This window comes from Diospyros lotus, chromosome 9, assembly GCF_014633365.1.
Source record: "Diospyros lotus cultivar Yz01 chromosome 9, ASM1463336v1, whole genome shotgun sequence".
Taxonomy (NCBI): Eukaryota; Viridiplantae; Streptophyta; class Magnoliopsida; order Ericales; family Ebenaceae; genus Diospyros; species Diospyros lotus.
Window position 1 is genome coordinate 3,397,530 of NC_068346.1, and position 13,462 is coordinate 3,410,991.

Here is a 13,462-nt window from a genome sequence, read left to right on the forward strand (position 1 = left end):
CCTTCAGCCAGATGAAAGCTCGGCAAGCCACTTCCCAATTAAGAATGAATTAAAGAAAACAAATTACAAAAATCTGAAATTCCAATGAGGAAGCATTCATCAGAACAAAAAATAAGACCAGCAATTCGAAGCTAGTCTCAAGGATTGGGACGCAACCTCCTGTTAAGAAGATAATGTAATGCTGAGTATCCCCTAATTGTTTCTCCAGATTCACAATGCAAGCATTCAATTACATAAACTGTATCCGTGAATAAGAACCATCAGAGGAAACCAAGCAGTTGGTTTGTTCAAGCACATGCTTGTGCTTCTGATAGAATTATCCGACAATAACAATCTGATAAGAATCTAATAGGATTTAACATTAAAGTAACAAAAAAGATCAAAGTTAACTCACATAATCTTATGGTTCTTGATTGTAAATGAAGTAAATGAATTCTACAGAATCTTGATCACTCTCTAAACACAATAGAGTATAAACATCCGCCCAGAGAAACATTTGATGGAGAGAGATTGATCTGTGAGGTGAAGAAAGACATACTAGCAAGTGTCTCTTCTGTTAGCCCTTCAGTTCTTACTTCTTCCTGTGACGATAAGTACCGTTATCATCATCGTCATCGTCACTGATGTTCTCTGCACTGTCGTCATCATCTGTGGGAGGAGAAGGATCGAGTCGAGCAGCGTCGATCGCCCATTGGATGACCTTCTGGACCTCATCTTCTTCTTCGCCGGAGTTATGGGGGGAACGGGGAGGATCATAGTAGGGAGAAGAGGAGGGCGAGGAAGAGGGATGAATAGAGGTCTTGAGAGCAGCGAATCGAGCAACGAGATCATCGGCATCAGCGGTACGAGCACTAGCATCATCAGCAATATTAGGGGATGATTTGAGTTTGAGGACATTGAAGCGGCGATCAAGATCAGGATCCATATAATCGGAAGAAGTACCTCCGCCTCCGCGGCGGGCCATGTGAGAGTTGATGCTGAGATTGAGAAGCAATTCGTCTTCCGCCGCTCGCAGCAGCGCGTCTACCTCCTCATCGCCCTCCATCTTCTTCTCAGTCTTTCGTTCATCTGTAACTACGGGTTTCGAATTTCTTCTTCCTCTATCCATATATATTGTCCGTCTTCTTCCTATATACGCTGCTCGATCCCAATTTCGCTTCTCTTCGTCTTCTCCGACGCAAGCTTCTGGCAGAGAGAGAGAGAGAGACAGCGAGCTTGACAGCAGAGGGTGCTCGTTGTAATTTTTGAAAATGGAGGGACTAACTTGTAATTAGGTCTAATGAGAGGGAAATTCTATTTGCATTAACCTATTGCGAAATTCTAATAAGTGCCACGTTTTTACTTTTCACAATCATAATTAAAATAAATTTAATAAATACTCATCATAATCACTTTTATTACTCTTATGCAACCACTTATATTCTAAAATTATCATGTCTCACATATCTCATACATCGCAGTAGCAATGGTAGTGACAGTGGCTGCTGGGTTCGGAGGAAGTAGCGGTTGCCACTAGGTTAAGAGAAAGTGGCGGCTTTCGAACACTGGAGTTCGGATCGGCCGCCACCACCACTAGCGCCTCCAATTGGGTTTGGAGGAGGTGGCAACCTTCGAACACTGGAGTTCGGATCAAGCACCGTCACCCCTAGCGCCTCTGAATTGTGGAGTTTGGAGGCGTTGGCAACCTCCGAACCGTGGAGTTCGGATGTGGCCTGTACTTTCGAACTTCAAGGTTTGAAAGCGCTGGCTGTCTCCAAACCCTAAAGTTCAAAGGCGCTGAGACCCTCCGAACTGTGGAGTTCGGAAGCACTAGGAGCCTCTGAAGTCTGGAGTTCAGAGGCTCTCAATTTCTATTTTATATATTATATAATATAATGTATTACACGTTTCAATTTGTAAGGACCTCTACTATTTTAATTTGTAGTTAAGTTAATATAATACTACAATATGTATATAATATATATTATTATTATTATTTGCAGTTAAGTTATTATTATTATTAAGATTGCTACTTCCGAACTCTGGAGTTCAGAGATGCTAGAGTTCAGAGATTCTCAATTTTTGTTTTATATATTATATAATATAATATATTACACAGCACGGACCCTTTATTGTTTTAATTTGCAATGTAATACTACAATATGTATATAATATATATTATGATATTATTATTATTATTATTATTAAGATTAAAAGTAATCGAGAGTCTAATATTTATTTAATAAGTTATTCTCAAACTTTTAATTAGATATGTTCATGAGATCTTATTGAATTAAGATGCAAGTGTATATAATTTATAAGTAATTGATAATTTTATTGTTAATATTTATATTTATTGATAAAAATTTATTAAATATATATTACATGTCATGCTTATAATTGTTAGAGGGACAAATTGATCACTTTGTAGTGGCAAGTAATTCAAATGGATAATGACATTTTTTTGAATATGTGTATTTGCATTTTTTTTTCTTTTTTTGATGGTTTATATTTCTTACTGCGTTCACAAACAAGACGAATTATAGATTTTTTTCTAATACTCGCAGATTTTGAACTTTGTATTACAATAAAAATTCTATTTTCTTTTCCAACTTTCTTAGTCCATCAAATAAGTGTTTATTTAGTATCAAAAAGCTAATAGAAGAAAACATTTAGATATATTTTTTCTCTAACTAAAATAATAATTTAAAAAAAGTTATTAAAAATCTATCATACCTCATTAGTAGTGAATTGTTAAATAATATCAAATAATAGGTGAATTGCAAAATCAATTTTTTTGAGACATAAGAAAAAATGAATAAAATAAAATACCAATTAAAAATTCAAAAATCCAACTTCCCGAATCCCAAGGTACGGGAAGCACGATGTTGGGATTCGAGAAACACCGTGCTTCCCGAACCCTGGGGTTCAGAAATACATGCGTTTCCCGAATTCTGGAATTCGAAAAATCCACTAATACATACAATATTTACTTGCACACTAATTCAGAAAATCAGGGATTTTTTAGAGTTTCAAACTTTCCAAACCCTTAGAAACACACACTAATACATACAAGATTTAGATTTACTTGTTTGTGATGTTATTTTTGTTAGTAATTGTTATCTTCTTCGTCAAACTTTTCCCAATTCGTCATAAACATTTAAGTGCAGTAATCCATGGCTAATTTCGACTCGCTGATATTTTGAGAGAAAATAACTAAGTAATGATGGGTGTGAAACAAGAGGAATGAGTGACCTTGAGGAAAGAATAGATTTTCAATTTTTGATGGTGGGTATAAAATAATAAGTTATTGCAACGGACGACGGGTGAGAGGAAATTATAGAGTTTGTCGGTGAAAGAAAGTACGATGTCAAGTGGTTACTTAATGTGGGTGGTTGAGTATTAAAGATGAAGAGTAAAATTGAATTTTTTCTTGAGGCTATTTTAGGTATATTGAAAGTGGTTGCAAAGAGTAAAATAGTGGTTACGAATAGAATTTCCTTAACCTATTTTACTTTTCGTAGCCATAATTTTTAATATACCTGAAATGTCCTTATTTAAAAATTTAATTTTACCCTATTTGTAGCCATTTTCTCTCTTAATAAATTGACCGTCAGCCGCCATAGGTGGCTGCCCATTCACAATAGGGTGAAGACAAAAAAAAAAAAAGAATAAAAATATACAATCAGACATACATACATATATATAAACACACATATATATACACGCACACACATTGCTCACACACACACATATATAAAGACACACACATACATAAAATATATATATACACACATACACTCGCACATCATACTCGTTGTTGGAGATTGGCTCCATCTGCCCTTCCCCCGAAAAGGCACCCCGAACTTTTTCGGGGGAGATGGGCTTGGAGGCGGGGTTCAAGGTGCCTTTTAGGGGGAAAATGGGCATGGAGACAGTATTCGCCGACGAATATGATGTGCACGTATCTCTGTGTGTATATATATATATATGTATGTGTGCGTGTGTCTCTATATATACATGTGTGTGTGTCTACGTGTATATATATGTATATGTGTATATATATATATCTATTATGATGGTGGCCATCATGACGCTTGTGATTTTATAGAGGCGGCTTACATTCACACAACCAGTTGATTCGAGTTGTTGGGGTTTGAGATGTGTTTAGAGATAAGTATACGTGGATGGCTATGGCCACGTATAATGGTGATAAAAGATGGTATTTTTGAAAAAATTTAGTTATAAAGAATTATTAGTTTAGCTACAAAGGGTAAAAGGAGAAAGATGAATTTTTAGTGACTGTAAAGAGCAAAATGATGGCTGTCAATAGAATTTCCCCTAATGAGATAAATTAACCTTTAATTAGATAAATCAAGAGCGAGCAAGTGACTGTTTTGCCCCTTTACTGCTCTCGTTTTGTCCTCTCCATTGCTCCTACTACGACGGCGTTGGGTTGGGAAGAAATGCAGCCACCGAGCATGGGTTACGGCGGCGGCAACGGGTACCACCTTCAAAATGGTGGCGTAGAGACCCACGGAGAGCAAAAGTTCCGGCGGAAGGCCAGTCGTGGTGGTCGGAGGTCCCGTCTTTACCGTGGAGCGGCACCTGATGGCCCTGTGACGGCTGCAGCTAGGGTTTCGAATTCGTCTTTGCCAGACAGAGACACGCCTCCTCCTTGTACCGACTTTGACATGGCCTACTTCCACTCTTATTCTCACGTTGGCATACACGAAGAGATGATCAAGGTATCATCACTGTTTCTACTTTCGTTCCACCTCTGCAATCCCCCACTCTCGGGCTTTCCTCTCTTTCTTTCCGTCTGTCTGATTACTGCTTTTGTATATGATCAATTGATACTTTCTTCTGGTTTTATTTTACTACCTAGTCGCATTTGGGTGTATCGATCATTTGTATATGATCAATTGATAGTTTCTCAGGCTATACACATACATTTCCCTGTATTGCATTTATATTTCTTCTCTTATTAACTCATGGCTGCTATATAAAATTATCAATAGACGGTGTTCCTTTTCTTCTTTTATTTGATCTATGGTATCTTTCCGGATTTGGCATTCTGTGGTTTTGAGAATACATTCGTTTGTTAAGGCCATTCTTGGGTTAATTTCCAAACTTCATGATGAAATAAATGACGATAAACATCATCTATGCAGTGTTTGCATTCTCTTATCTTTTCTTTGTTTCTTGTGCCTTTTGGTTTCATGATAATAGACGAGTATTGAATTACTGATAAGTTGAACCTGGAACTAGCGAGAGGATGTTGATTTTAATTCAGGGGTCCTGCTTTGTACATCATCTTTTCCTTCTACATGATTCATTAAATCAATTTCCTCCTTGGGCTATACAGGATCGAGTACGAACTGAAACTTATAGGACAGCAATTATGCAGCACCAGAATTACATTGCAGGAAAAGTAAGATTGTTACTGCCATTTTGCTATAAGAAATCTTTGTGGGTTCTCTTATTTGAAAATGGTTACTACTCACTCTTGTATCCATGAACTGATCAGTGGCTTGTATGTGAAAGTTGTAGCACAATTTTAAACTCATACTTTTGATAAGTGCATGCATGCTTGATGCTTTTACTACCTTAATGACATTCATTACAACAACAATAACAATTACAAGCCCTTATTTCACTGGGTGGGGATACATGAAGTCTTGTGTCAGGTTCCTAGACCTGATCTAGGGTTTCTTTAGGTATGTAGGAAGAAAATTGAGAATGAGAGAAGTTGAGGGAGAGAAAACAGAAAGAACCGAGAGAGAGAGAGAGAGAGGGAAAAGATTATGTTATTTCTCGTAATGAATCCCCATCCTCTAATAGATTGCCTTCTAATAGGCTATCTAACTTTCAGTTGTAATTTAAACTGAAAGGTACAAGTTGTATCAGCAGCAAAGAAATGCAAGAAGAAAATACAAGCTATACTGCTTTAACCCTTGGATCTTGACATCTTGATCTCCATCCATCTCTGTCCGTAGTCATATCTTCTGGAAAGCCTTTAAATTCTATGTCACCCTTTTTTGCTACAAATTTCCTCCATTTCATCAACTTATCTCACCAGTGCATCTGTTGGTCTTCTTTCAATGTGTTTAAACTATATTAATATTCATTTTGTGGCACTCTTAACTTTATAAAATGCAAACTCATATCTTACTTTTGTCTTCATTTGTACATATCTACTGTAACATTCTTGTCACAATTTTGTTCATATTCTGCACGTCAATTGGCAATGTATTAACCATACAATAAAGATGGTTTTTATAGAGATTAGATATAATTTTCTTTTTAATTTTAAAGGATTTTATGATTACATAAAATGCTAGATGAACTCTCCACTTAAACCATCATACCTTTATTTTATGAGTAAGTGTAACATCATCAATAATCTCTTCTTATTTTTGAAAAATTAATTCAAAACATCTAACCTACTTGAACCTTAGGTCTCATCAAGGTGTCATCCAACCTTTGTCCTTTGTCTCTGGTCATGGACTAACTTTGTTACTTTCATCTGTCCTGAGCATGTGAGAACCCTTGAAAATTTAAAACTCTATTTGGGAGCTAATGCAATGACTGTAGTCTCTAGATCATTTTTTGCTGCACTTAGAGAATACAACACATTGATAACAAGGTTATGCCCCTATGATTAACTCTTTTGTCTGGAATTCATGATGGTTGATCACTTGATTGAACGATTTTTATATCGGTTGTTGGCTACCTAAATTACCTAATGCAATGCTGCTTTTTATCCAAGCTTGGCATTTGCTGTGAATATACGAAACATCTTCAATGCTAAAAGTGTTGAGGGGTTGCTTAATCCACAAATAGAGTTTTCAATGACATTCATTATTTTGATGTTTTTGTTCAACATTTGTTTCTTGGTTGACCAAAAATTTAATGGTCTTTATCATGTTTTGGGCACCATTGATCTTCTTGTGTACAAGACTGCTTAGGCAATTGGGTTTCCCCTTTCTTATTAATTTATTTGTGAGATCATTTGAGGGCCTTAACAAACTTTCAGGTTGTAGTGGATGTTGGCTGTGGAACAGGCATTCTTTCTATCTTTTGTGCTCAAGCAGGTGCAAAACGGGTAAGCTTTCTTGCAACCAGTAGTAGTTTAAACTAATTGAAATGTGATTGGGGAAATTAAAGAAAAATCTTGAAAAAAAAAAAAATTCTAGGGGGTTCAAATCAAAAGCAACCTAAAAGCCATGGATAAAAAAATTGATGCCGGGGCAAAATAAAAAACTCAACAATTTATTATCATTTTAATTAACTATTGGAGTTTTCTTCTGAAATTTGTACATATATAAATCACCTGCTTTTAATTAACTATTGGATTTTCATCTCTTTTGCTAAGTAAATAGGATTCTGTCAAGAGATGAACCAGCCGAGAATCTTTTTTTCCTTTTCTTTAATAGCCAAATATTACTTTACTGTTATTTCTGTAATTTTTGTTATGAATTAGTTTTAGGCCCACGTGCAAGGAAGGTGAATAGGACAAATAGGTTGTTGTAACCGCCTGTGGATGGGAATCTGCTACGGCCGACTTACCATACCCCCAGCTAGTATATATCCTCTCCAATGTTCATTGGAGAAGGCATCTATGAATTGAATAAGAACTTCTTCCTATCTCACATTCCTCCTCATTTCTTTCTATTCTCCCTCACTGTCTCATTCTTCTATCCTTCTCTTCCCACACTTATTCTTATTCGGAGCTAAAACCAGCTTGTCACGGACCAAGCCGTGACAATTTGGTATCAGAGCCACCATCCTCGGTCGAGCTAGGATTAAGGCGATGGCGGAAGGCACTCGAATGAAGGCATTGGAGACGCAAGTGCAACAGTTCAGCTCGACTATGTTCGACACCCACAATTGGATAGAGCAATTGGAGTTAGGAGCTAACCGGAGTCACGAAGCTATTGTGGCAATGGATCGGAGGGTGGAAAGCTCCATAGAAGGACTGGAGCGGAGGCTTGAAGGCTCCATAATGCGGGTACGAGAGGATCTGGCTGCTCAAATGCAGCAGTTTATGTTAATGTTCGGTCGACAGAACCGAATAAGTATATCCGCTGAATTCCCTCCTAGGGAGAGAACATAACCGATCCTTCAAGGGAATCGGGAAGTGGGTGGCCATGGTGCTGTGGAGTTAGGAGTGGAACCAGAGGACGAGTTGGATGGATTAATCCACGAGGGAAGGAATGGTCAGGGTAATATCCACCAACCAGGATTTCCCATGCCTCGGGTGGACATTCCCACATTCGATGGAGTGAATCCCAGGTGGTGGTTACGGAAATGTGAGAGAATGTTTGATTGGTACAACATTCCCGACGGACAGAGAGTGTCACTGGCATCTGCTTATTTCAATGAGGTGGTTGATGCTTGGTATCAAGGATGCATAAGGCGGAGAAGGGGTTGTACTTGGGAAGAATTTTCGGAGAAGGTGTGTGAAAGGTTTGGGGAGAGGAGCATGGTGGATGTCATAGAGGAATTCGACAAACTCAAACAAACAGGTAGCGTGGAGACATATCAGGTGCGGTTCGAAGAGCTGAGGTCTCTCAGGCTTTAGCATAATCCCCACCTATCCGAGACATATTTTGTGTCCAGCTATCTGAGTGGACTCAACGAGGAGCTGAGACCGATGGTCAAGGTATTAAGGCCCCAAATGGTGGAACAAGTAGCAGAGAGTGCCCACTTACAGGAGTTAGCAGTGGAGGCGCTATTAAAAAAACAGAGGCAGCAAGCAAGAGGAGTGATCGCGGGAACCTCTAACCCAGGAGGAAGGGGTTACGCTAGAGAACCAGTGAGGGTAAGCGGTGGGAGTAGAGGTGGAGTGGGCGCTGGCTCACTGTCGTATGGAGACCAATTGAGGGAACAGAGGCGAATCGCTGGCCTCTGTTTCCGTTATGGGGATAAATACCACGTTGGACATCAATGTAAAAGACAAATCCTACTACTAGAAGGGGATGATATCCAGGAAGAAGGGGAGGCAGAGGATGGAGATTTTGAAGGCCTAGAGGAGGAAGATAATGGAGAGATTTCCATACACGCCCTAAAGGGAGTGGTTAACAACAAAATCATCAAGGTGGAGGGACAAGCCAAAGGAGGTAGCCTCATGATCCTGATTGATAGTGGGAGCACCCACAGCTTCCTTGATGAAAGCACGGCTCGAAGGTTGAATTGTTAGCTGGCCGGGACACTTCTTTTAACTATAACAGTAGCCAACGACCAAAAGGTATTGAGCAGGTCGTCGTGTAACGGTTTTTGCTGGGAAATGCAGGGAGAAAGGTTTGAGGCGGATTTAAGAATATTGCAGTTGGGAAGTTGTGATGTAGTCCTTTGGGTGGATTGGATGAAGGGGGTTAGCCCCATCAGCTTCGATTTTAACGAAATGGAAGTGTCCTTTGAAAAGGAGGGTAGGAGGATGACTTTATCAGGTGAAAAGGAAGTTGGAACTTGTAAGATGATTTTAGGGAAGCGGCTACAAAGAGTGTTCAAAGGAAGGTGGAATCAGCTGGCTCAATTCTTCTCAATGATGGCCATAGAAGAAGGGATAGAGGTTCAAAATGAGATCGGCTTGACTGTCAGCACACCGCCAGGAGGTCTAGACCAGGTACATTACTTAGAAACTATTAATGAACTGTTGATAGACTATGAGGATCTCTTCACCGAACCCAAATCCTTGCCCCCAACCAGATTATTTGACCATTCTATCCATCTCAAACCCAACACTGAACTTGTCAACAGTAGGTCCTATCGGTACCCCCCAATTCTGAAAAATGAGATAGAAAAGATGGTTAGGGACATGCTTCAACAAGCCATAATTTGACCCAGCCAAAGTCCATTTGCCTCACCCGTTCTCTTAGTTAAAAAAGAAAGATGGATCATGGTGATTTTGTGTAGACTACCGCCAACTTAATGCCATGACCATCAAAGATAAATTTCCCATACCCTTGATAGAGGACCTATTGGATGAATTGCATTTTGCCCAATACTTTTCTAAACTAGATTTACGTTCGGGATACCACCAAATTAGAATGAATCCTGAAGATATTCATAAAACAACCTTTAGGACCCACCACGAGCACTTTGAATTCTTGGTAATGCCATTTGGGCTTACCAATACCCCAGCCACTTTCCAATCCCTCATGAACAGAATTTTTGAGCCACATCTTCAAAAATTTATACTTGTATTCTTTGATGATATACTTGTCTATAGTCCTACCTTTGAACAACACTTGAACCATCTTAGGGTTACCCTCGATATCCTCAAGTCTAATAAACTCTTCATTAAGAAATCTAAGTGTGCATTTGGTCAAGGACAAATAGAGTATTTGGGGTATATTATATCAAAGGAAGGAGTTAGCACCGATCCAAGGAAGATAGAAGCTATGATAAATTGGCCAAGGCTTGCCTCGGTTAGGGCCCTGAGGGGATTCCTAGGGTTAACCGGATACTACCACCGGTTTGTGCAAAACTATGGGACAATCAGCAAGCCCCTAACTGATTTATTGAAGAAGGGGGGATTCGGGTGGGATACCAAGGCAGAGGAGGCCTTTCAAAGGCTGAAGGAGGCCATGAGTAGGGTGTCGGTTTTGGGACTGCCAGATTTCACAAAATCTTTTGTGCTGGAAATGGATGCTAGTGGGACTGGAGTTGGGGCGGTGCTGGTATAGGAAGGAAGGCCATTGGCATTCCTAAGTTAGGTCTTGAGCCCGAAACATCAAGGGCTCAGCATATATGAAAAAGAATTCCTAGCGGTGCTAATGGCAGTGGATCGGTGGAGGCATTATCTGGAAGGTGGCAGATTTGTGATCAAAACCGATCACGAAAGTCTGAAATTTCTATTACAATAGAAGCTCCAAACCCAGCTACAAAAGAAAGGGATGGCTAAGTTAATGGGTTTGGACTACTCAATTTAGTACAAGAAGGGTAAAGAGAACAAGGCTGCTGATGTGCTTTCGAGGTGCCATGAGGAAGGAAGCAATGCAGCTATGACAACCATAATTCCAGATTGGTGCAAGGAGGTGATAAGCAGCTATGAAGGGGATGTCAAGGTAGCGGAAGTGTTAGAAAGAGTGGCAGTTGGTTCTCAGGAACAAGAAGGGTACACCTTAGTGGACGGATTACTAAGGTATCAAGGCAGAATCGTAATTGGCTATAGTGTCAGCCTCAAAAGAAAGATTCTACAAGCACTACATGAATCACCAATAGGAGGGCACTCTGGAATTCAAAACACCTACCTACGAGTAAAGCAGCTCTTCTACTGGCCGAGGCTAAAAACAGAAGTAAAGGAATTTGTAATAGCTTGCGACATTTGCAAGAGATGCAAGACCGAAAATGTAACCTACCCGGGATTGCTACAATCGCTCCCCATACCGAAACAAGCTTGGTCAAGCATCTCAATGGATTTTGTGGAGGGGTTGCCCAGGTCGGAAGGCAGGGACAACATCCTGGTAATCGTTGATAGGCTAACCAAGTTCGCCCATTTTATAGGCCTTGCCCATCCTTACACGGCCAGGGAAGTGGCCAGGGTCTTCTTAGATCGGGTGGTGGCACCACATGGTGTTCCTAAGACCATAATTTCGGACTGAGACAAGATTTTTACAAGTCTCCTATGGCAGGAGCTAACGAAGGCTATGGCGATAAAATTGGGTATGTCTACAGCTTACCACCCTCAGTCCGATGGGCAAACCGAGAGGGTAAACCAAAGTTTGGAAGCATACTTGAAGTGCATGTGTATCCTACAACCTAAGAAATGGCATAGATGGCTAGCTTTAGCACAATGGTGGCATAACTCTAACCATCACTCCTCCCTCACAATGGTGGCATAACTCTAACCATCACTCCTCCCTCAAAACGTCTCCATTTGAAGCCCTTTTTGGGTATAAACCACCCCTCCTACCAGCTATGGGCGAGCACACCACGGCGGCCGCGGTCGAGGAATATTTGCAACGGAAGAGGGAAGTCCTAAGGTAGCTAAAGCAGGAGTTGGCGTCCGCACAAAACAGAATGAAGCAGGTAGTTGACTGAAGAAGGAGCGAGAGAGAATTTTCTGTGGGGGAGAAGGTTTATTTGAGGCTGAAACATGCCCACTTGAAGTCCATCACACGAGAGCAAGTGTCTAAGCTCAGCCCCTGATACTATGGGCCCTTCATTGTTTTGGCTAAGGTGGGTAAGGTGGCCTACCGGTTACAATTGCCTGAAGAATCGCACATACACCCCGTCTTTCATGTCTCTCTCTTGAAGAAGGCAGTGGGTACTGAACGGGTGAACTCGACATTGCCCCCACTGCCAAAGGAAGGAAATGTGCTGGAAGAACCAGAGTCTGTGCTGGAAAAGAGAGTAACTTACCACCAGGGAGCGCCACTCATTCAGGTGTTAATCAAATGGAAGGGAAGGTCAGCAGAAAATAATTCCTGGGAATATCTGCCGGATTTACTTAAGAAGTTCCCTAGAGTGGCCAGCTTACTCCAAATTTCTTGAGGACAAGAAATCTGTTAAGGGGGAAGAATTGTCAAGAGATGAACCAGCCGGGAATCTTTTTTTTCCTTTTCTTTAATAGCCAAATATTGCTTTACTGTTATTTCTGTTATGAATTAGTTTTAGGCCCACGTGCAAGGAAGGTGAATAGGACAAATAGGTTGTTGTAACCGCCTGTGGATGGGAATCTGCTACGGCTGACTTACCATACCCCCAGCTAGTATATATCCTCTCCAATGTTCACTGGAGAAGGCATCTATGAATTGAATCAGAACTTCTTCCTATCTCACATTCCTCCTCATTTCTTTCTATTCTCCCTCACTGTCTCATTCTTCTATCCTTCTCTTCCCACACTTATTCTTATTCGGAGTTAAGACCAGCTTGTCACGGACCAGGTCGTGACAGATTCTTCCATTCTGGCCATCTGATTTTAAAGTTTGCATGTGTGTGTGTTTTTTATGAGAGACTTGTAACCAAGATGCAATCCAAATAAGAAGCCATTTGAGGTAAATCAACTGACCTCTTGAAGCAAAAAAATAAAAATAAAAAATGATTGACGACCTCTGTAAACCAAATTAGTTTTTACTTAATCAGTTGGTTCTATTAATTTGATCAGTTTGATCTTGTATCATATTGACATAGTATTGTTTTTAAAACAATTATGCTATATCAGGTCTATGCAGTGGATGCCAGTGACATTGCTGTGCAGGTACTTCAATTGCATTTAATATTGTTGGCTTTGGCTGGATATTGCTTAAATTATGTCGTTCTATGGTCTATTTGCTAAATCTTAAGTGTCAAACATGTAGTAATTATCGTTTGTTACTGATCTTATGATGCATTGTGATTTAAAATGCTGCATATTGCCTCTGTTATGTGATCACTTTGCTCTTCTTGCTAAACCTTAAATGTCACAGATGTAGTAGTTTCTGTATGCTGCTAATCTGGATCTGGTTCATATTATCTTATCAACTTGGCAGGG

General features: G+C 40.0%; 2 protein-coding genes across 2 annotated transcripts in view; one reads left to right on the forward strand and one right to left on the reverse strand.

Annotated features, from left to right (window-relative positions):
• Positions 1–278: 278 nt before the first annotated feature.
• On the reverse strand, positions 279–1,253 carry LOC127809934 (uncharacterized). The gene has a single exon (XM_052349113.1). It carries the CDS (start codon positions 1,106–1,108, stop codon positions 572–574), a length of 537 nt encoding a protein of 178 aa, XP_052205073.1. The 5' UTR covers positions 1,109–1,253; the 3' UTR covers positions 279–571.
• Positions 1,254–4,375: 3,122 nt separating this feature from the next.
• The window catches only part of LOC127809932 (probable protein arginine N-methyltransferase 6), a 28,072-nt gene continuing 18,985 nt past the window's right edge, over positions 4,376–13,462 (forward strand). The window contains exons 1-4 of the mRNA XM_052349112.1: positions 4,376–4,727; positions 5,348–5,413; positions 7,019–7,087; positions 13,154–13,189. Coding sequence (XP_052205072.1) covers positions 4,446–4,727; positions 5,348–5,413; positions 7,019–7,087; positions 13,154–13,189 — 453 coding nt within the window. The 5' untranslated portion in view covers positions 4,376–4,445. The remainder of the gene's footprint in view (positions 4,728–5,347; positions 5,414–7,018; positions 7,088–13,153; positions 13,190–13,462) is intronic.

Excerpts from the sequence above, each read along its gene's own strand:
- LOC127809934 (XM_052349113.1), bottom strand. The coding sequence starts at position 1,108 with ATGGATAGAGGAAGAAGAAATTCGAAACCCGTAGTTACAGATGAACGA.